General features: G+C 41.0%; 3 protein-coding genes across 3 annotated transcripts in view; 2 read left to right on the top strand and 1 right to left on the bottom strand.

Annotated features, from left to right (window-relative positions):
• LOC118432841 (methionine--tRNA ligase, cytoplasmic-like) overlaps positions 1 to 17,012 on the bottom strand; it is a 35,458-nt gene extending 18,446 nt beyond the window's left edge. The window contains 2 exon segments of the mRNA XM_035844461.1: positions 16,852 to 16,859; positions 16,988 to 17,012. Of these exon segments, the coding sequence (XP_035700354.1) occupies positions 16,852 to 16,859; positions 16,988 to 17,012 (33 nt within the window).
• Positions 17,013 to 18,729: 1,717 nt separating this feature from the next.
• Positions 18,730 to 24,832, top strand: LOC118432842 (tripartite motif-containing protein 2-like). Its single transcript, XM_035844462.1, has 5 exons — positions 18,730 to 18,739; positions 18,977 to 19,162; positions 23,033 to 23,290; positions 23,449 to 23,683; positions 24,356 to 24,832. The coding sequence occupies exons 1-5, from the start codon at positions 18,730 to 18,732 to the stop codon at positions 24,588 to 24,590; spliced, it is 924 nt and encodes a 307-aa protein (XP_035700355.1). The 3' UTR covers positions 24,591 to 24,832.
• Positions 19,218 to 20,631, top strand: LOC118403840 (tripartite motif-containing protein 2-like). Its single transcript, XM_035802697.1, has one exon. It carries the CDS (start codon positions 19,408 to 19,410, stop codon positions 20,572 to 20,574), a length of 1,167 nt encoding a protein of 388 aa, XP_035658590.1. The 5' UTR covers positions 19,218 to 19,407; the 3' UTR covers positions 20,575 to 20,631.

Below are 24,832 nucleotides of genomic sequence, written 5' to 3' on the forward strand. Positions count from 1 at the left end.
AGTATTCCAGGGAAGGCACCTGTTTGGTCAAAATAGAGCTTCCATATGTTCGTACCTTCTGTGGAATAACTGTAGCTATGGCAACAGAACAGGTGATTGTCACAGAGTATGATGGGAAAAATGGTCGACTTCGAGTCTTTAACCAAGATGGTTCTGATGTGGGGATGTATGGTGGCTCAGGTCACAGGTCACTAAAGCCTTGGCGGCCAGTACATGTCACTGTGGATGGGGAGGGGAACATTCTGGTCACTGATTACAACAACCACTGTGTCCATGTCTTGGACAGAGAGGGGAACTTCAAGTTCAAGTTTGGAGGTTTGGGATCTGATGGAAGTCAGTCGACATATCCCCAGGGCATTTGTGTTGATGGGATAGGAAACATCATTGTGGCTGACAGAGGAAATGGTTGTGTGAAAATGTTTGACAGTCAGGGCAGATTTCTGTGTCACATTGGAAGTGGTATGAAGTATCCCTGGGGTGTTGCTGTGTCACCAGGTGGAGATGTGGTGGTCACTGACTTTGATTATAACACTGTATCAGTCTGGACACAGGGTTAGTGCTGTACTATTCAGGGAAATACACGTTGCCCAAACAAAATAAATTTGATCAGGCTATGAGTATATAATTATGATCAACAGGGTAACAGTTACACGATAACTATCAGCATCAGATCTCCTGTTTTAGATGTGAATGTCAATATGGAAACTGCTTTGTAATAGATTTGAGCAAAAGTCATAATCATGTGCATTATATATTAAGGTCCAATGAATGAGCACACTCTACCTTGTACATGTACTTAGTTTCACAAACTTAAGAAAATATGCTAACAAAAATAATCGTTCAAAGTGTGGATAAAAAAAACAGTAAAGAACATGAAGTCATGTGCGTACTAATAATAATACACACCTTTATGTTTGGGACCTCATTGTAAAAATTTGCATACAGCAGTGACTGTACATAAGGTTTGTGAAAGCAGCAGTACTATGTGAACAAGTTAGAATTGCGAAGAGGAAGGTGAAACGTTGGTGTAAATAAAGCAATGGTTGACAATGTGTAAAAAGAGTCTGTTAATATTCAATCTGATAAAACTATTAATTCAAAAGTGCATTGAACAGCATGGGCAAATGTACAAAACTTACATTTGTGTACATGCTGACACGCCCTTGCCCTTAGTTACTGTTGCTATGGCGGACTTCACCCTCAGGAAGCCTTAAAATGCATTACGTTCAAATCTGTTCAAACATTCTAAAATTAAAACTCACACAGTGAAAGGGGTGACTGTCCCTTTAATTGGCCTATAACTTGGTCGCTCCACTAACTTTCCTTTTAGATACCAAAACTATATTATATAGAGAAGGACGCAGCCTTCAGTTCAAAGTGTACAGGAAACCGACACACACTGACCACTACCCGGTCTTTGACTCTCATCACCCATTGGAACACAAACTGGCAGTGACAAAAACTCTTTTCCACCAGGCAGACAACATTATTACCTCAGACATAGCCATGAAAAAGTTAAAGTCCCCTGAAACATGTGTGGGTGTCAGACACACAAAACAGTGATAGCTTGAACAGCTACAGCATCATCATAGTTATTCAGAATTCTAATGAATAATATATGGTACTGTTGGGGTTTTAGTGATGGCTACAAATGTAAGGACCACATTACTCCCAATTATTTGAGCACAAGTTCCAAGAATCAGCCTACAAATTTTAAACCCTGTGGCATGTACAGTGTGTAGTACACATTATCAACTAGTCTTTAATTGGTATCAAAGTCCATCCTTGTCTATGCAGTAGTTAACTAAATATTAAACATTGCTCATACTTCAAACAAAACTGGTCACATGCTGGGGCAAGATACACTAGAAAATGAACTTTGCAGCGGGGTGGCTGACTAGGGCTTCATTTCTAAGGTCGGCTAGTCCTTCTACCAGAAGTAGCTGACTCGATCTCCATTTTGAGGGTCTACATAAAGCGTCTCAGTCAAAGAACACTTCTGTTTGGAAGGCTGTCAGAAAGCAGGAAACATCTTTCAGGTAGGCAATCAAGGAAATAGTTCTTTGTCTTGAAAATAAAATTAAGCTGCCATTTATATTATCAGCTGATGTTATAGTGTGTCAGATAAATACAACTAAAATCTTTCAGTACAAAGTTGTATTTGATAAAACTTAAAAGCCACTTGCTCTGTAACTTTTAAAGTCAACTTTTAGTTTCACTTCCAGGTAAAATGTCTTCTTTAGCCACTCCCTATCTCTGTACAGCCGTACCATATGCCTGCAAAGCTAGTTTGTTTTGCAAGTGGGCAGTAACTGTTAATAGTGTTATACCAGCTACAAATATATAGTCACTGTCATAAATATATACAGAAACCAATACAGATACAGAAGTTGCTGGTAACATTATGTTTTGGTTGCCATTAAACATTGTCATCATGTCAAAATTTGTCTTTTTTCAGAGCAACTTCATGTGAGTATTGAATCAGAGTGGCAAGAAATGTATCTGCAACATGTCTAAACAAGGTAAGATCTTCATGTGGTTGATCAAATAATAAGGATATTTCAAAACTTTTGAGATCAACATCCTGTCTTTGTGTGACAGTGTGTTTGGCCATGGCAGCCTTGCTGCTGGCTGTATGAATCCCACCTAAAATGTTTAACAGATACAAACTAAGGTCTTCACTACTCAGAAACTACAAATTGAATGTAAATTTTTGCAGAACTTATGTTAAGAATAATGCTGAGACTTAACATTTATCTAAATTATCAAGGAATTTCACATTCTATATCACATCAACAAGCACCATTTTGTGTACCGAAATTTCTTGAGATAATTTTTGTAGGGTCCTTCAACTGTGGACACTGCATTTAACCATGTAGGGGGGAAGCTCTTCTTGAATTGCTCTCAGACTGTTATATTTTCTATTAAAATTGCATTGTACATGTGTATATAACATATACAATGAATATCTGCATAATGCTTCTCCATACTAAATGTTTCCTTGCAGGTGTTGGGAGGTACTTTAGCTTCATAAAGAACAAGGTGAGCTCAGACTGGAAGGACCTGGCTTGGCATCTTGGGTTTGAGACACCAGACATAGAAAACATTGAGGGCAAAAACCGGGATGACAAGTCTCGCTGTATGGACCTGTTACAGCAATGGTACAAGCGGGAGGGAAACGCTGCCACCATACATGTGCTGATGGAGGCCCTACAAGATGCAGAGCTACAACATGTGGTGGACAGTCTGAAGGACAAATATCCTGGTATGAGCCTTACTTGATATGATTCAGTTGAAAAAAAAAGAACCAAAAATCATTTGCAACCTGATTTTTCTTGTTGGGATTGTTAGTAATTTGTTACTCATCAACCTTCAAATCACAGACAAATCTCTCATTTTTAACCCGTCTTGTTCCAGTTCCCCTGCAACCAACTGCTAGCAAACAGGCTGAGAACACTGACGCCATAAGAGATGAGGTAAAGATGCTGAAAGAGAAAAATGAATTGGAGAAAATCATCCTGGAACAGAACGAGAAAATCCAGCAACTTCAGGAGACCAACAAGAAAATGGAGGCCAGAATAGAGGAGCTGTTGACTGCCAAGCAACCAGTGGAAAGTGGAAGTCTGCAAAAAGCTCCTTTTCACCCCATGTCAGTCAAACATTCTATGGAAAAGTCCAAGACAAAAAAAACCTTGTCAAACAATCAGGCTTTGGTTCAGTCTAAAGAGACAAATACTAGACAGGTTAGAAGTACAAATGTCAGGCCAATCAGGGTGGGACAACCATGGGTGAGGAAAGTCATGTTTGGGGGATGGGGATCAGGTAGGGGGAAATTTAAATGTCCTTATGGAGTAGCTGTCTCACAGGACAATGAGGTTTACATTGCTGATCTGTCAAACAGCAGAATCCAGGTGTTCACAATGGATGGTGTTTATATCAGAGAGTTCACAACAACTCTACCAGGGGAAACTGGTAAACAGTTAAAACCATGGGGTGTTGCTGTAGATAGAAATGACAACGTGTGGGTGGTGGGTCCTGGTCATGTAGTGCAGTATTCCAGGGAAGGCACAGGTTTGGTCAACATAGATCTTCCATGTGAAGTACGTGCCCGAGGCATACATGTAACTGTAGCTATGTCAGCAGAACAGGTGATTGTTACAGAGCATGATAATGGGAAGAATGGTCAACTTCGAGTATTCAACCAAGATGGTTCTGATGTGGGTATATATGGTTCAGGTCATAGGTCACCAGAGCCTTGGCGGCCAAGAGATGTCACTGTGGATGGGGAGGGGAACATTCTGGTCACTGATGGCAACAATCACTGTGTCCATGTCTTGGACAGAGAGGGGGACTTCAAGTTCAAGTTTGGGAGTGAGGGATCTGATGATAGTCAGTTGAATGATCCTCATGGCATTTGTGTTGATGGGAAGGGAAACATCATTGTGGCCGACAGAGGAAATGGTTGTGTGAAAGTGTTTGACAGTCAGGGAATATTTTTGTGTTACATTGCAAGTGGTACGAAGAGGCACTTTGGTGTTGCTGTGTCACCAGGTGGAGATGTGGTGGTGACTGATTGGAATAATCACGCTGTATCAGTCTGGACGCAGGGTTAGGGATGTACCATAGGGGGTAAGGGGGGGGGTAAATATAATCGGGTGATCAAAATTACATTTTGTTGTTTTCCAGACTTCAGATGATAGTTGAGAATTTCATACAATGTCTGTCTATCAATATATGATCAAATGTCTCCCTGTTTGTGACTTTGTAACACCAACTTTGTAACTAATAGTTGCTTACAGGTGGGGGCAGCAGTTAGAACTAGTAGAATGTAGATAATATCTATCAAAATTTTGTACCTTTGACCATTGTGTTATTAACACGTATTGCTATGAATCATCTAGTATCAAGCTGTTTGTTAGCCTGGGTACCATCTGGATGGTAGTTTGCTCTTATGTTCGCTTCTGCTATTTATCTGGAGATATGCACATTCAAACCGTTTGGTGCTATATGCCTGGCAGCCAGTTAATGAGCGAAGTAAGGAATAGCTTCTGGAGCGCTCGTTCGATGACAAGTTCATGCCTTCCTCAAGCGGATGGAGGGCTTGTCTGGTGTTGGAACGCCTGTTCGAACGATCGCTTGAACCCATTCCATAATTCGCTCATGTGCAGGGACTAATCAGCACCTGCATCCAAAATTTGGACGATTCCAGACGCTAAGATGGTCGGCGTTCCCAGACGGAAACACAGAGAAGCGACTGTATATAGTATATGATGAACGAAAGAGCAATCTATTTCTGGATGGCAACGAGGATAGCTGTTTGCAGCTCTTGATATGTGTAGCACTTTGTAGTCCCTCTGTCTAGAAGGATAAGAAAAATGGATCATAACATTATGTAATATTATCAAGTTAAGGTGTATTGACTGGTTTTTCCTTTTGAGCAGCACATCCTGCCTGGTACATACATGTACATGTAGTCTTGTAGTAAAAAATACATGTGTCTGGAATACTCTGGATACTCATGTTGAACATACGTGACAGAACAGCTAAAATATGCACCATTCATAACACACAGTTTAAGACTTGTGCCGACCCTGGCTGTCTAGGTCATTTATATCCTTCACAATTCTCCCAGAAGGCATCAGAATACTTGACCTGTATTCATTAGTGCATGTTAAATTGGAGCTAACTGTACATTGATTATTGCAGATGCCCCTCTGCACATACATGTATATTACCCATGTAGTGTATGAATGTTTTTTTGTTGTAAAGGTTCTTATTGTCTAGAAGTTGTTGAATAAAGTTGAAGAGGTTCATCCGACACGTATTAAAGCCTGACCTAGTCTCGTGTTCTTTTGCGAGATTGAGACTAGGTCATTCCCCATGACGAAGATGTGCTGGTAGACATCGAAAATTTGAGAGGTATGTACTTTACAAAACAGTCATTGATTGAAGAAAATTTGAGTAACTTGTCGAATAAAGATTTGAAGTGACTGCTCTGACAGCTATGATTCATTAATTCTATCAGCTATAGTAAATATGTAAGGATTAAACTCAAAACTATCTCACATTAACACTGGCAGAGCAAGAAGCACTAACCACAGGCTGACTGGGCTTACGTTAACTTAGTTCTTAAAAATGTGCAAATACATAAATGTCCAATGGCTCAAACTACCTCCTGTATTCATACAGCGAGTGGGGCTTAAAGTATTAGTTTGTAGTCAAAATACAGTTAAATGAAGGGTGAGAAACTCTGGGTAAACACAAATCTCATGACCATGGTTGGACCACAACAATGACAGAGCCAGTCACCTGTAAAATTTGACCCTGCCTCACCTTGATGGGCGTGTTTTGTCTAACAGGTGCATTCATACAGGTGTGACAGCGCCTACATACTGTCAGGTATTTAGCAAGGTGGTCCATGATTGGTGCAGAATGGTTGTTTTTAGACCACTGTCTAACACAACAGACAAATTTTCTTACTCTGCAATCAGATATCAGTATTTTCTAAACACGTCAGGTTTACATTCCAAGTTAAAAATCCAAGTAGAGAAAGGGGCATCATCAAAATTCTGTAGCCTGAATAACCAACAAGAGTCACTCAGTAAACAACTGTTCATGGCAGAAGTGACCAATAAAAAGGCCTGTAACAAGTGTCAATGACTAAAGACACCATGAACTGAACCGGGAGACAAGATCGCCACGATTCAGACAGGCAAACAGCAAGGAATTCTTTGTCTTGAGGAAAGGTAAGCTGTCAGTTATATCATCAGCCTACATTAGTTTGACTGAAAACTACAACTAAACTCTTTCAGTACAAAGTTATTAAGCTTGACATTTGTTCCATAACTTCTACAATCTATTTTAGTGTCACTTCCTGGTACTGTTAGCTGTGTAATGTTTGGTCAGGCCAATGACCAAACACTGTCTGACATTGTACAGCTTTTGCTGATATGCTTTATGTTTCAGTAAACATTATGTCAAATGTTTTGTTGTTGTTGTTTTTTTACAGAGAAATTTGATGTAAGCTTTGAATCTGAGTGGTGAGAACTGTCTTTGTAACATGTCTGAACAAGGTGAGTTTATACAGGATAGCTCAAGTTTTAAGTTCAACAAACTGATAGATAAATTAATATGCCACTACTGTCAGAGCCGCTGGTATGGCAGCCATTGTAAATTGTTGTCTTATAGTGCCTTAGTAGTGGCTCATAGGTCAGGAGGTTTCTTTGCTGTTTCTATAGCTTTAGTACGACATGTCACTGACTAAAGGTAATGGATTCTGCCTGAAACATCTGACCTGACCTGACTTTCTTCCCTTATTCTTTGGCACATTGCTGGCCAGCACGTATGAACAGGTACCGGTACAAACCATTACCTGAAGGGGGGTGCCTCACATAGCTACATAGATTAGAATCTAAGCATAAATAAGGAAACAAACAGAATGGAGAGGGATACTTTGACAGGTGTTTTGACACCTGTGATATTGTATACGACACAGTAGGTTGCTTCAGACATCAAAGTTCACTCCTTATTCCTCTGCAGAAGCTAAACAAACATGACGTACAGATATTTGCGTATTGAACCCAGAACCGGGTAGTGCTGAAGGTGAACTTTGTACCGGAGTGGCTGACTTTGACTCCATTTTGTGGGTCTGGAACAAAGCGTCTCAGTCAAAGAACACTTCTGATCAAGGGGGTCAAAAAGCAGGAAACACTACCATCATTCAGGTAGGCAATCAAGGAAATAGTTCTCTGTCTTGAGAAAGTAAATCAAGCTGCCATAATTATGATTTATATTACTGTATCAGCTGGTGCGAGTATGTCAGAAAACTACAACTAAATTCTTTCAGTACAAAGTTACAACTGATAAGCCAGGCATTGCTCTGTAACTTTTAATGTCCACATTTTAGTTTCACTCCCAGGTTCAGTGTAAAATGTCTTCTTCAGGCCACTACCAATCTCTGTACAGCCGCGGCATATGCCTGCAAAGCTTGTGTGTTACACCAGAGGGCGATTATACCAGCTACAAATGTATATCGATAGATATATACAGATACTGAAGTTGCTGGTAACATTATGCTTAAAGGCTGCCAGTAAATATTGTCATGTCAAAATTTGTCCTTTTTCAGAGGAAGAACTGAACTGAACTGAATTCAGAGCAATTTCATTTGAGCTTGGAATCAGAGTGGTGTCTACAACATGTCTGAACAAGGTGAGATCTTCATGTGGTTAATCAATTAATAGCATATTTCAAAACTTTTGAGATCAACATCCTGTCTTTGTGTGATAACCATGTAATAACCATGTAGGGGCAAAGCTCTTCTTGAACTGCTATGTTATATTTTCTACATAAAATAATTGTATATACATGTAACATATACAATACTACATGATACATCCTTGCAGGTATTGGGAGGTATTTTTGCTTCATAAAGAACAAGGTGAGCTCAGACTGGAAGGACCTGGCTTGGTGTCTTGGGTTTGAGACACCAGACATAGAAAACATTGATGGCAAACACCGGGATGACATTTAACAGTGTGTCTCGCTGTATGGACCTGTTACAGCAATGGTACAAGCGGGAGGGAAACGCTGCCACCATACATGTGCTAATGGAGGCCCTACAAGATGCAGAGCTACAACATGTGGTGGACAGTCTGAAGGAGAAATATCCAGGTATGAACCTTACTTGATATGATTCAGTTGAAAAAAAAAGAACAAAAAATCATTTGCAACCTGATTTTCCTTGTCAGGATTGTTAGTAATTTCACATTGTTACTCATCAAACTTCAAACTCAAAGCACAGATAAATCTCTCATATTTAAACCCTAGTACTGTCTACTTCCAGTTCCCCTGCAACCAACTGCTACCAAACAAGCTGGGAACATGGATGCTATAAGGGATTTAGAGGTAAAGATGCTGAAAGAGAAAAATGAGAAATTGGAGAAAATCATCCTGGAACAGAATGAGAAAATCCAGCAACTTCAGGAGACCAACAAGAACATGGAGGCCAGAATAGAGGAACTGCTGACTGCCAAGCAAACGGTTGAGAGTTTAAATCGACAGAAAGATCCGCTACCCACCATGTCAGGCAAACAGGCCATGGATAAGTCCAAGGAAAGTCAAACAGTCAGTGGTTCAGCCCAAAAGGCAAGATATCATAATGGGTATAAATGTCAGGCCAATCAGGGTGGGAAAACCATGGGTGAGGAAAGTCAGGTTTGGGAGATGGGGATCAGGTAGGGGGAAATTTAAATATCCTAGGGGAGTAGCTGTGTCACAAGACAATGAGGTTTACATTGCTGATCACAGTAATAAAAGAATCCAGGTGTTCACAATGGATGGTGTTTATATCAGAGAGTTCACACCAACTCTGCCAGGGGAAACTGGTAAAGAGTTAAACCCGCAGGATGTTGCTGTAGATAGAAATGGCAACCTGTGGGTGGTGGGTCATGATCATGTAGTGCAGTATTCCATTGTAAGTACTTGTTTGGTCAAAATAGATCTCCCACGTGTTACAAACTCCCGCGGCATAACTGCATCTATGGCAACAGAACAGGTGATTGTCACAGAGTATGGTATTGATGGTCGACTTCGAGTATTCAACCAAGATGGTTCTGAAGAAGGGATATATAGTTCAGGTCATAGGTCACCAGTGCCATGGTGGCCATGTTGTGTCACTGTGGATGGGGAGGGGAACATTCTGGTCACTGATAATAACAATCACTGTGTCCATGTCTTGGACAGAGAGGGGAACTTCAAGTTCAAGTTTGGGAGTGAGGGATCTGATGAACGTCAGTTGAAAAATCCTCGGGGCATTTGCGTTGATGGGAAGGGGAACATCATTGTGGCTGACAGAGGAAATCATTGTGTGAAAATGTTTGACAGTCAGGGCAGATTTCTGTGTCACATTGGAAGTGGTATATGAAGTGGCCCTGTGGTGTTGCTACGTCACCAGGTGGAGATGTGGTGGTGACTGAAATTGGGGACCACACTGCATCAGTCTGGACACGTTAGTGCTATACTATTCAGGGAAAAGATGACACTGCATTATTTAACAAATTGCCAATACTAGGGCAGTGAAAATGGCGGACAGTGAAAAATGGTCTTGTGAAATTACGTTTGACAGTCAGGGCAGATTTCTGTGTTAATTTTATTGTTGCAACTGGTATGAAGACTCCCTGGGGTGTTGCTGTGTCACCAGGTGGAGATGTGGTGGTGACTGATTGGAAAGATTAGACTGTATCAGTCTGGACACAGGGTTAGTGCTGTACTATGCAAGGAATTAAAATGTTGCCAAATAAAAAAGACAATGATCTGGCTATGAGTATATATGATGAATAGTGTAACAGTTACACAATAACTAATGCATCAGATCTGCTGTTTTGTATGTGAATGTCAATATGGAAACTGCTTTGATTGTTTGAAGTAGCATTGAGCATTTTACATTAAGGTGCTGAAAATTTTAATTAATCAGCACACTCTACATTGTACTTAGTTTCACAAAGAAAATAGACTAACAAATATTATTCAAAGTGTGATCATAACGATAATGAAAAACAATAAAGAACATAAAGTCATGTATGTACTCAGTCTAGTATTACACGGCCGCGTGGCGCGTTGGTACACCCGATCCCTCGATCTCGGAAGTTAAGCAACGCGTGGTCCGGATAGTGCTTAGATGGGGGGCCAACCAAGGACGTCCGGATTGCTGTAGCCTCACGAAGTTTTCCACGAAATCGTCTTCCGGGAGGACGTAAAACGGGGGTCCCGTGCTCGAGGAGGTGCCTCGACCACGTTAAACAGCCTCATTACTCATACTTGGGGTACCTACTGGCTGGCAAAATACACCAGATGATTTACATTTGAGACCACATTGTAAAGATTTGCATAAAGCAGTCACTCTACATATGTTAATACTTTTCTGACTGCATCTGAAACTGTAAGTAGCAACACCTGTCCTGCAGTGCAATGTGAACCAGTCAGAATTGTGATGAGGAAGGTGACACAGACGGTCACCGAAACGTCAATGTAAATAAAGCTGTGGTTGTGTAAAAAGAGTCTCTTTTTTCATTGACCAACCAACCTGATAAAACTTTTAATTTAAAGTGCATTACATCTCATGGGCAAACGTACAAACCCTACATGCTGACACACCCTTGCCCTTAGCTACTGTTGCTATGGCAGACTTCAACTTCAGGAAGCCTTAAAATGCATTACGTACAAACAAGGAGCTTTTATGATAAAAGCTCCTTGGTACAAATCTGTTCAAATATTCTAAAACTAAAACTCACACGTTGGAAGGGGTGACTGTCGCTTACTTGACCTCTAACTTGGTTGCTTCTTGACCTCTAACTTGGTTGCTTCACTAATATTCCTTTTACTAGTTTTAGATACCAAAACTATCATAGAGAAGGACGGCAGCCTTCAGTTTGAAGTGTACAGGAAACTGACACATACTGACCAGTATCTGGTCTTTGACTCTCACCGCCCATTGGAACACAAACTGGCAGCGATAAAAACTGTTTTCCACCAGGCAGACATTATCATCTCAGACAATTTAGCCAAATGTAAAAGTCCCAGACACAGGTTGGGACATGACACACAAAACAGTCACTGTGATAGCTTGAACAGCTACAGCATCATAATACTTCAATAATTCAGAATTCTAACTAAAAATATGGTACTGTTGGGGTTTTAGTGATCAGTACAAAATGTATGGACCATATTGATTACTGACAACATGTTTTGAGCATACATGTATTAACTTCCAAAAATCTGCCTATGAATTTCAAACCTTGTGGTATTTAATACACATTATCACCTAGTCTTCATGGTATCAAAGTCCATCCTTCACTATGCAGAAGTTACATTGTGTAACTAAATCTAACCAAACAAAACTGGTCACATGCTGGAGCAAAGTTACACTAGAAAGTGAACTTTGTAGCAGGAGTGGCTGGATAGACCTCCATTTCTAGGGTCTGAAAATGGCGGATGGTCCTTCTACCAGAAGTTGTGACTTGATCTCCATTTTGAGGGTCTGAAAAAGCGTCTCAGTCAAAGAACACTTCTGTGTGGAAGGTTGTCAAAAAGAAGGAAACACACATCTTTCAGGTAGGCAATCAAGGAAATAGTTCTTTGTCTTTAGGAAGTAAATTAAGCTGCCATTTATACTATCAGCTGATGTTTGCGTGTCAGAAAACTACAACTAAATTTTTTCAGTACAAAGATAAGCCAGACATTGCTCTGTAACTTTTAAGGTCAACATTTTACTTTCACTTCCAGGTACAGTGTAAAATGTCTTCTTACTGGCCACTTCCAATCTCTGTACAGCCGCGCCATATGCTTACAAAGCTAGTGTGTTATGCAAGAGGGTGGTTATACCAGCTATGTATATTGATAACTGATACTAGAATTTGCTGGTAACATTATGCTTTGGCTGCCAGTAACATGCATTGGCATAATAACGGCAGGTTTACTGCAGTTTCTCAAGCGACATTAATTTGGCATTTGATCAGCGCATTGTCATGTCAAAATTTGTCCTTTTTCAGAGGAAGAACTGAACTGAATCCAGAGCAATTTCATTTCAGCTTTGAATCAGAGTGGTGTCTGCAACATGTCTAAACAAGGTGAGATCTTCATGTGGTTACTCAAATAATAGGATATTTCAAACTTTTGAGATCAACATCCTGCAGCTGTCTTTGTGTGACAGTATGTTTGGCCATGGCAGTCTTGCTGCTGGCTGCTGGCCCCCCCCCCCCCAAAAAAAAATGTTTAACAGATGCAAGCTAAGGTCTTCACTACTCATAAACTACAATGTAAATTTTTCCTGAACTTATGTTATGAATAATGCTGAGACTTAACATTTATCTACATTATCAAGAAATTTCACATTCCATATCACACCAACAAGTACCATTTTATGTAGTATATTTCTGATGATAATTTTTTAGTGTCCTTCAACTGTGGACACTAGGTTATTAAGCTAATAATAACCATGTAGGGGCAAAGCTCTTCTTGAACTGCTATGTTATATTTTCTACATAAAATAATTGTATATACATGTAACATATACAATGAATATATGCTTATGCTTCTCCCATACTACATGATACATCCTTGCAGGTATTGGGAGGTATTTTTGCTTCATAAAGAACAAGGTGAGCTCAGACTGGAAGGACCTGGCTTGGTGTCTTGGGTTTGACACACCAGACATAGACAACATTGATGGCAAACACCGGGATGACAAGTCTCGCTGTATGGACCTGTTACAGCAATGGTACCAGCAGAAGGGAAACGCTGCCACCATACATGTGCTAATGAAGGCCCTCACTGATGCAAGACTACAGCATGTTGTAGACAGTCTGAAGGAAGAATATCCTGGTATGAGCCTTACTTCATATAATACAGTTGAAAAAAAAGAAAGAAAAATAAATCAGTTGCAACCTGATTTTCCCTGAACAGGACTGTTAGTAATTTGTTACTCATTATAAATCTCTCATTTTTAAACCCTGTCTACTTGTACTTCCAGATCCCCTGCCACCAACTGCTAGCAAACAGGCTGAGAACACAGATGCCATAAGGGAAGAGGTAAAGATGCTGAAGGAGAAAATTGAGAACTTGGACAAAATCATCCTGGAACAGAATGAGAAAATCCAGCAAAACCAGGAGACCATCAAGAAAATGGAGGCCAGGATAGAGGAGCTGCTGACTGCCAAGCAACCGGTTGAGAGTGGAAGTCAGCAGAAAGATCCATTAAAACTCATGTCAGACAAATATTCTATGGATAAGCCCAAAGCGACAAATACAGGGCAAGTCAAACAGCCTATGGTTCCGACGAAAAGGAAAGATAAAGGTATAAATGGGCTGGGACAACCATGGGTGAGGAAAGTCAGCTTTGGGAGAGAGGGATCAGGCAGGGGGAAATTTAAATGTCCTAGGGGAGTAGCTGTCTCACAGGACAATGAGGTTTACATTACTGATGTCCATAACAGCAGAATCCAGGTGTTCAAAATGGATGGTGTTTATATCAGAGAGTTCACAACAACTCTGCCAGACAAATTTGGTATAAAGTTAAACCCACAGGACGTTGCTGTAGATAGAAATGGCATCCTGTGGGTGGTGGGTGATGATCATGTAGTGCAGTATTCCAGGGAAGGCACATGTTTGGTCAAAATAGATCTTCCACATGTTACATACTCCAGTCACAGTGGCATAACTGTAGATATGGCAACAGAACAGGTGATTGTTACAGAGTATGATGGGAAGAAGGGTCGACTTCGAGTATTCAACCAAGATGGATCTGATGTGGGTACTTATGGTTCAGGTCATAGGTCACCAAAGCCTTGGTGCCCACAGTTTGTCACTGTGGATGGGGAGGGGAACATTCTGGTCACTGATAACAACAATCACTGTGTCCATGTCTTGGACAGAGAGGGGAACTTCAAGTTCAAGTTTGGGAGTGAGGGATCTGGTGAAAGTCAGTTGATGGGTCCTTGGGGCATTTGTGTTAATGGGATGGGAAATATCATTGTGGCTGACTGTGGAACTGGTTGTGTGAAAATGTTTGACAGTCAGGGTAGATTTCTGTGTGATATTGGAAGTGGTATGAAGTGACCCAGTGGCGTTGCTGTGTCACCAGGTGGAGATGTGGTGGTGACTGATAGGATAGATCACCGCCACTATGTGATGACGTCACTATTGAGTGACGTCAGTGTTAAGGGTCACGTGGTCGCTCTCTTCCATCATGGCTTGATTGTGTTCACATGTGTGTGAATAAAGCTCCCTTTGAATCGAGTTGCATCGTGCCTCTGAGTCTCTCATCAGCACCTTCCTGCATCAATGTTGGCGTGGTGGCAGCGGCTGGGAAACGATACCCATGTCGAAACCCGAACTTTGTGCCTGGAGGAGTCGCAATAGAGGGAACGGGCCAATCGTAACCAAAAGGATGTAGCTACAACAATGGCGGACGTCGATCCTCACTTGGAGGGGTTCTGGCGTTTCACCTCCTTCGCGGAGACCCCGGTCGGAATTTACGCCGTGCCGTCTACACCTAATCCCTGCATCAGCTTCGCCGTAGACCCTGAAGAGGTTTCAATAGAAGTTGCAGCTTCGCTGTAGACCCACAGAGGTTTCAATAGAAGTTGCAAAGAGCTTCGCTGTAGACCCACAGAGGTTTCAATAGAAGTTGCAGGGAGCTTCGCTGAACAACCCCCAGAGGACTCATAGAAGTTGTAGGGAGTAGCATCGGCTTATTTATCCGGCAACTCTTATTTTTCCGTTCCCCCGACCGAGTGTTTGCGGCGTCCATCAACAACAACATCCGCCATGTTTTCCTGGTTCACCCGACTTCGACCGAGACCGCCCACGGACTTTGCTACCGGAACTTTACCCGTAACTGTAACCTGTGATCTACTAAGAGGAGCATCAACCCACGGAACTGTAGCTGCCTGTAGGAACATCTCAACCAGCGACCACTGACTTTTCGTCTGCCAAGAAGAGCGCTAAACACCAAGATCGCGTCGCCCTACACTGAACTGGGACAACTCACAAGCCAAACAGAACTCTGATCCATATCTTATCAGTAACCTTTTTGATTATTGTTATATTTGTATATCATTCCCCATGTTACGTTGATCTAGACGCGGTAATTCTATGGTAACATTGACATTTTATGCCATTCAACTGTCTCAATATTCAGACGTAATGTATTCACAATCTGATGTTAAATGTTATTTGTTACATTATGTTCTACAAACCCTACCTCATCAGTCAACTACTTCCTTCACATACATTGTCATGTTACTTTCTCTTCACCGGTTCTAAATTTTCTATTTCTGTAACAGGGGGAGGGGTATCTCATGGATAATACTATTATAGTTCATGTCCGCTCTGCAGATTTATCACTAAAAATAGACAATATTGTCAGATTTTATTCTGTTTCAATCAGAATCTTAAGGCAGAAAGAAGAAGAAATGGAAAAGAAGATAAATCACGCCACTATGTGATGACGTCACTATTGAGTGACGTCAGTGTTAAGGGTCACGTGGTCGCTCTCTTCCATCATGGCTTGTTTGTGTTCACATGTGTGTGAATAAAGCTCCCTTTGAATCGAGTTGCATCGTGCCTCTGAGTCTCTCATCAGCACCTTCCTGCATCAATGTTGGCGCACACTGTGTCAGTCTGGACACAGGGTTAGTGCTGATTACAATGCAAGGAAATACATGTTGCCCAAACATTTATAAATATCATCAAGCTATATATTGTATAGTTTATAATCGACAGTCTAACACTTACACAATGACTGATGCATCAGGTCTCCTGTTTTAGATGTAAATGTCAATCTAATATAAAAACTGCTTTGCAGCACAAGTAGCATTGGGCAAAAGTCATTTACATTATACATGCACATTAAGATGTTAATTATTCTAATGAATGAACACACTCTGCATTGTATTTTGTTTCACACAAAAAATATGATAACGAATATCATTCAAAAGTGTGAATAATGAAAAACAGTAATTTAAAAGAAAATGAAGTCATGTGTGTACTAGTATTACAGTCCTTTATGTTTGGGACTGCATTGTAAAATTTGCATACGGCAGTCACTGTACATTATAATTATGTAAAAACTTAAGGTGTGTGATCGCATCTGAAACTGTGAGCAGTGACACCTAATGCTGCAGTTACTGTACAATGTGAATCAGTCAGCATTGCCTGACGAAGGTGACAGTCACCGAAACATCAGTGTAAATAAAGCACTGGTTGTGTACAAAAATAGTCGCTTTATTCATTGACCTACCAACCTGAATGAAACTATGACAAAGAGCATTATACAGCATGAGCAAACGTACAAACCTTACATGCTGACCAAACCAAACATGCTGACACACCCTTGCCCTAAGTTACTGTTGCTATGGCGGACTTCACCTTCAGGAAGCCTTAAAATGCATTACTTTCAAATCTCTTCAAATATTCTAAAATTAAAACTCACACAGTGGAAGGGATGACTGTCCCATTACTTGACCTCTAACTTGGTCACTCCACTAACTTTCCTTTTAGATACCAAAACTATCATAGATAAGAACGGCAGCCTCTGACATGTACAGGAAACCGACACACACTGACCAGTACCTGGCCTTTGACTCTTAACGGGAGGGGTCCATTTTTTGACACGGGGTGACCAAATGTCGTCAGGTTTTAAAAATCATTGTTGCGGAGAAATGCATAGATGCCTGCACATGAGAAGTACAACTAGCTATAGACTACACCTTGTTGTAAATAACTACAAAGTCGGGGTATGTGTCGAAGTTAGTAAGCCCCACAGATAACGATTGAAAAAACTTGCACAAATTTGACGCCTTCCATGCAAGTTGACGAGCGAACGTATCGACTCCATGGCCCTCGAAATTCTTGAATTATTCTTCGCAAAATACGACATGTAAAAAAATACCACCACACATAGGAATTATGTTTATCAGACTTCCGAAAAATAATACCTGTGTTCTGTTTTGCCTTAAACTGGGTTGGATAAACGGAGCTAAAATGATGCCACAATGTTCACGCAGTCGGGGCTCCGTCATTTAACTATCACGCACGAAGGCGGGCGAGCGATGCTCAACACGATGAACTTAGTCAACCCGTCCGTAGAGCGACGACCATTCAAGAAAAATCGATCCCTACCGACTAAAAAATCCTGTAGTCATTGCTGCTTCCAAAAGACAGGATAAAAAGGCAATCAAGGAAGCTGAAAAGCGAAAATGCCATCACAGTCCGACGTAAACAATGCGCCGCCGTTTTGCGGCAAGTTGGTCTCACTGTGAGAGGTAAACATTTTAACACGCTGTATTCAAACAAGTGGCGTAATACAAAATATGACCCATATTTGATACAGAAAAATAGTAGTGAAAACTTTTAGTGCTATTTTATTTGCATAGGATGTTTAAAGATGCACGGCGATAGTCTGGTTGTTACCATGTCAGTGTTTGGACCCCCTTTTTGTGTTGGAACGTTCTGCTAGGACGCAAGCCGAAAACCTGCCGTGAGTTTCGTGTGCTGTCAAAGTACAGTGCGGAACACTACCGTTAAATGAAATATATATCTGTACAGCTTCAACCACAGTTATATGGATGTATACAAGATCTAAACTTGTCTTTGATGAGTTCACTGTAAAATGTACAATCATGACAAAAGCCATGCGCATCCACCTAGAACGGTTGTCGAAAAATGGACCCCTCCCGTTACCATCAATTGGAACACAAACTGGCAATGATAAAAACTCTTTTCCACCGGGCAGACAACATTATTACCTCAGATATAGCCATGTAAAAGAAAAGGTCTCCTGAAACAGGTTGGGGTTTGACACTCAAAACAGTGATAGCTTGAACAGCTACGTACAGCACCATGAAAGTTATTCAGAATACTCATGAAAATATGGTACTGTTGGGGTTTTAGTGATGGCTACAAATGTAAGGACCACGTTAATTACTCCCAAATATATGTTGAGCACAAGTTCCAAGCATTTGCCTATAAATTTTAGACCTTGTGGCATGTACATTATTTGTAGTACACATTATCAACTAGTCTTCATGGTATCAAAGTCCTTCCTTGACTATGCAGAAGATAACAAGTAAATAATCAAACAAAACCGGTCACATGCTGAAGCAACGTTACACTAGAAAGTGAACTTTGTAGAGGGAGTGGCTGGATAGACCTCCATTTCTACTGGGCCTGAAAATGGCGGCTGGTCCTTCTACCACGGACGGACACAGAATCCTGGAGGACTTTCTTTCCTGTAGAATCTGCTTTGACCCTTATACAAGGCCTAAGGCACTACCATGTCTACACAGTTTCTGCCTGAGGTGTCTAGAGGGCCAACATAAACAATGGTTGGAGGATTGCAGAGAGAGCATACAACAGGGAGAAGAACTGCAGCCATTCAGGTGTTCAATATGTCGCCATCTTGTAACTTTGCCTTCTACAGGAGTGGCAGAGCTTCCTGACAACCATCTTGTGGCCAACCTGTGCGAGGAATTGTCCAAGAAAACTCAGGTGGGAGGACAGAAAAACAGGTGTGGCTTCCACCCAACAAAAGACATAGACCTGTTTTGCCAGCAGTGCGAGGTGTCAGTTTGTAGTGAATGTATCGGGGATGCTCACTCGGGGCACAGTATCATAGTAATAAAACAGGCAGCACCAAAGATAAAAGCTAGGGCACAGCTCAACAGTGGACAACAAAAGATTGAAACCTTCTCAGCATTCCTCAAGAAGATTGAAGATGTACAGAAAAGGCTGACAGACAACAAGACACAAGTTCAACAATAGATAAACACAGCTTTTGAGGAACAAGTACAGAAGTTACAAGAACAGAGGGATGGGCTATTGGCTACTGTGGACAAGAGTCATCATGACAACATGGCTGCTTTGGCAGGACAGAAAGGCAATGTGCTGACTCAGCTGACTGAACTGTCCAGGGTTTGTGAAGATGCAGAAAAGTGTTTGAAACAAGAAGATACAGTTTGGCTCACACAGGAATTCAACTTGTCTGATAAACTTGCAAAATTTAAGAACATTCAAACTCCTGACATCTGTGAAACCAAACTTTTTTGCTTTGAACCAAAGACATCTGGTGCCCTGATAGATCTGGGTAAAGTTATGTCCAAATCCATTTCAAACAAGCAGGATTCACTTCAATCCATGAGAACAAATAATGGACAAATTAAAGGTACAAACGTCAGGCCAATCAGGGTGGGACAACCATGGGCGAGGAAAGTCAGGTTTGGAGGAGAGGGATCAGGTAGGGGGGAATTTAGGTATCCTATGGGAGTAGCTGTCTCACAGGACAATAAGGTTTACATTGCTGATTTGGGTAATAGCAGAATCCAGGTATTCACAATGGATGGTGTTTATATCAGAGAGTTTACAACAACTCTGCCAGGGGAAACTCGTAAAAAGTCAAACCCACATGATGTTGCTGTAGATAGAAATGACAACCTGTGGGTGGTGGGTGATGATCATACCGGTATAGTGCAGTATTCCAGGGAAGGCACCTGTTTGACTAAAATGGATGTTCCGAATGTTAAAAAGATTGATGGCATAACTGTAGATATGGCAACACAACAGGTGATTGTGACAGAGTATGATGGGAAGAATGGTCTCCGAGTATTCAATGAAGATGGTTCTGATGTGGGGATATATGGTTCAGGTCATAGGTCACCAAAACCTTGGCGGCCAGCACATGTCACTGTGGATGGGGAGGGGAACATTCTGGTCACTGATTACAACAATCATTGTGTCCATGTCTTGGACAGAGAGGGGAACTTCAAGTTTAAGTTTGGGAGTGAGGGATCTGATGAAAGTCAGTTGAACGACCCTAAGGGCATTTGTGTTGATGGGATGGGAAACACCATTGTGGCTGACTTTGGAAATAGTTGTGTGAAATTGTTTGACAGTGAGGGCAGATCTCTGCGTAACATTGGAAGTGGTATGAAGAGGCCTAGTGGTGTTGCTGTGTCACCAGGTGGAGATGTGCTGGTAACTGATTGGAGAGATCACACTGTATCAGTCTGGACACAGGGTTAGTGCTGTACTAGTTAGGGAAAAGATCACGCTGCATTTACAAGTTGCCAATACTAGAGCAACATTTTTGTGTTACTTTCGGAAACAGTCTAGAGAGTCCCTGTGGTGTTGTTTGTCATTCTCCCCACTATAAACTGTCTGGACGCAATAAAAGACAGCCGTTCTTGGTGTCACACATTATACCTTACAATTTTGTCACAGCATGTCTCTGTTCACTTCATAGCTACGTTATAGCGTGCTCAGCGACACGCTAACATACCTGGTCACCAGGTGGAGATGTGGTGGTGACTGACTTTGACAATCACACTGTATCAGTCTGGACACAGGGTTATAACTGTACTATGCAGGGAAGTACATGTTGCCCAAACATTAATTAATATCATCAAGCGATAAGTAGTATATGATCAACAGTCTAACACTTACACAATGACTAATGCATCAGATCTGCTGTTTTGTATGTGAATGTCAATATGGAAATTGCTTTGTGCATTGAGCGAAAGTCATGTGCATTATACATTAAGATGGTGATTATCTTAATGAATGAGCACACCCTACGTTGTACTTCGTTTCACAAAGAAAATATGCTAACAAACATTATTCAAAATGTGGTACTGATGAACAGTAAAGAACATCAAGTCGTGTGTACTACATGTAGTATTACTCTCCTTCATGTTTAGGACTGCATGGTAAAAATATGCATAAAGCAATCAATGTACAATATTTTAATACTTAACGTTTGTAAGCGCATCTGAACTGTGAGCAGCGACACCTATCGGTCAGAAGATGTCTGCTGTTAACATACTCATAAAAATCAGGAACACAGTGTGCTAGATAGGAACACAGAGGATAGGATCAAGTCTGAATAAAGATTGTTTCTATTGACCGTGAAAACTCCTGTGCATGTGTCCTCAGTTTCTGCTTCAGTCCATCTGAATTCTACACACCATTTATGATACATGACGTATATTTATCAAAAAGCATCGTAGTAACATTATTGACCTTTAGCCTGCTAAGGTAGATGTTTGGCATCAAATTTGTACAGGTTATGGGGTTAGGCAGTGGGAAGAGGGTTAAATCTTACGTCGATGATGGTTAGACATCAAGGTAATAAGATATACCAAAATTGTCACTGACTAAAGGTAGTGGATTCTGCCTGAAACGTCTGACCGCCTGACTTTACTCCCTTATTCTTTTTTTTTTATTTATTTCTTTATTGGGTATCCAATAAACAAAAACATACAAACATAGAAAACCATCCAACAGAATGATAACTGTACAGTACAAATTAAATACCAGTCCTGAAGACTTGTGTACAAGAATACCGCAAATAATAACCAAAGATCCTCCCTTATTCTTTCAATTGGCCCATTCTGCCCAGCACCTATGAGCAGGTACCGGTACAAACCATTACCTGAAGGGGGTGACTCACATAGCTACATATGCAGCATATTGATTATATTCTAAGCATACATAAGGAAACAACCAGAATGGAGAGAGAGATATACTTTGAAAGGTGTTTTGACACCTGTAATATGGTATATGAGACTGTAAGTTGCTTCAGACATCAAAGGTCACACCTTGTTCCCCTGCAGAAGCTAAACAAACATTACCTACACGTCAGATATTTGCGTACTGAACCCAGAACCGGGCAATGCTGAAGGTGAACTTTGTACCGGAGCGGCTGACTTGGACTCCATTTTGTGGGTGAGGAAAAAAGCGTCTCAATCAAAGAACACTTCTGATCAGTAAAAAAGGGGGTCAAAAAGTAGGAAACACTACCATCTTTCAGGTAGGCAATCAAGGAAATAATTCTTTGTCTTGAGGAAGTAAATTAAGCTACCATTTTATCAGCTGATTTTTGTGTGTCAGAAAACTACAAATAAAATCTTTCAGTACAAAGTTTCAATTATTGATATGCCAGGTATTGCTTTGTAACTTTTTAGTTTCACTTCCAGGTACAGTGTAAAATGTCTTCTTAGAACAGTTCAATACTTACAATCTCTGTACAGCCACGCCATATGCCTGCAAACTAATTGGGTTATGCCAGAAGGCGTTTATACCAGCTATAAATTTATATCGATAAATATAATACAGATATAGATCTGAAGTTGCTGGTAATATTATGCTTTGGCTGCCAGTAAACATTGTCATCATGTCAAAATTTGTCCTTTAATTTTCAGAGGAACTTCATTTGAGCTTTGAATCAGAGTGGTGAGAAATGTGTCTGCAACATGTCTACACAAGGTAAGATCTTCATGACAGAAAACTTCTGAGATCAACAATTACTGTCTTTGTGTGACAGTATGTTTGGACACAACTGTGGACACTAGCTTAACCATGTACATTAGGGGGCAAATAATAAAGGTCTTCTTGTATTGCTCTGTTACATTTTATACATGTTATACAAATTGTATTGTATAACATGTACAATGAATATAAAATCTAATATGTTCCCTTGCAGGTGTTGGGAGGTATTTCCTCTTCATTAAGAACCGGGTGAGCTCAGACTGGAAGGACCTGGCTTGGTGTCTTGGCTTTGAGACACCGGACATAGAAAACATTGATGGCAAACACCGGGATGACAAGTCTCGCTGTATGGACCTGTTACAGCAATGGTACAAGCGGGAGGGAAACACTGCCACCATACATGTCCTGATGGAGGCCCTACAAGATGCAGAGCTACAGCATGTGGTGGACAGTCTCAAGGACAAATATCCTGGTATGAGCCTTACTTGATATGATTCAGTTAAAAAAAATGAACCAAAAAATCATTTACAACCTGATTTTTCCAGAATGGGATTGCTGTTACTCATCAAAATTCAAAGCACATAACATACAAATGTAAATCTCTCATTTTTAAACCCTGTCTTCTTCCAGTTCCCCTGCTACCAACTGCTAGCAGACAAACTGGGAACACTGATGCCATAAGGGAAGAGGTAAAGATGCTGAAAGAGAAAAATGAGAAGCTGGAGAAAATCATCCTGGAACAGAACGAGAAAATCCAGCAACTTCAGGAGACCAACAAGAACATGGAGGCCATAGTAGAAGATCTGCTGACTGCCAAGCAAACAGTGGAGAGTGGAAGTCAGCAGAAAGATCTGCTACACCCCAAGTCATACAAACATTCTATGGATAATTCCAAAACAACAAATGCAGGACAAGTCAAACAGTCAGTGGTTCAGCCCAAAAGGAAACATATGGGTGTAAATGTCAGGCCATTAAGGGTAGGACAACCATGGGTGAGGAAAGTCAATTTTGGGGGAGAGGGATCACTTAGGGGGAAATTTAAATGTCCAAGGGGAGTAGCTGTTTCACAGGACAATGAGGTTTACATTGCTGATGTCAAAAACAGCAGAATCCAGGTGCTCACAATGGATGGTGTTTATATCAGGGAGTTCACAACAACTCTGCCAGGGGGAACTGGTGAAAAGTTTGAACCACATGATGTTGCTGTAGATAGAAATGACAACCTGTGGGTGGTGGGTTATGATCATGTAGTGCAGTATTCCACGGAAGGCACCTGTTTGTTCAAAATAAATCCTCCACATGTTCAATACCTCCGTGGAATAACTGTAGCTACTGCAACAGAACAGGTGATTGTTACAGGGTATGATGGGAATAATGGTCGACTTCAAGTATTCAACCAAGATGGTTCTGATGTGGGGATATATGGGTTAGGTCATAGGTCACCAGAACCTTGGCATCCACGATATGTCACTGTGGATGGGGAGGGGAACATTCTGGTTGGTGATGTAAAAAATCACTGTGTCCATGTCTTGGACAGAGAGGGGAACTTCAAGTTCAAGTTTGGGTGTAATCCTCAGGGTATTTGTGTTGATGGGAAGGGAAACATCATTGTGGCTGACTATGGAAATGGTTGTGTGAAAATGTTTGACAGCCAGGGCAGATTTCTGTGTGACATTGGAAGTGGTATGAAGGATCCCAATGGTGCTGCTGTGTCACCAGGTGGAGATGTGGTGGTGACTGATTACAAAGATCACACTGTATCAGTCTGGTAAAGGTCATGCTATGATATAATATGGCCCTCAAAATTACAGTTTTCCAGATTGCAGATGATAATCAAGTTTTTCATACGATATTTGGCTACCAGTGTATTTGCTGCTTTGTTGCGGAATGAAGAAAACACATCAACTGTCTCCCTGTTTGTACCTTTTGGCACCAACTTTGTAACTAGTAATAGTTGCTTAGAGGCGTGGGCAGCAGGTAAAATTAGTAATTTCATATTTATCAAAATCTTGTA

Source organism: Branchiostoma floridae, chromosome 16, assembly GCF_000003815.2.
Source record: "Branchiostoma floridae strain S238N-H82 chromosome 16, Bfl_VNyyK, whole genome shotgun sequence".
NCBI classification, from domain to species: Eukaryota; Metazoa; Chordata; class Leptocardii; order Amphioxiformes; family Branchiostomatidae; genus Branchiostoma; species Branchiostoma floridae.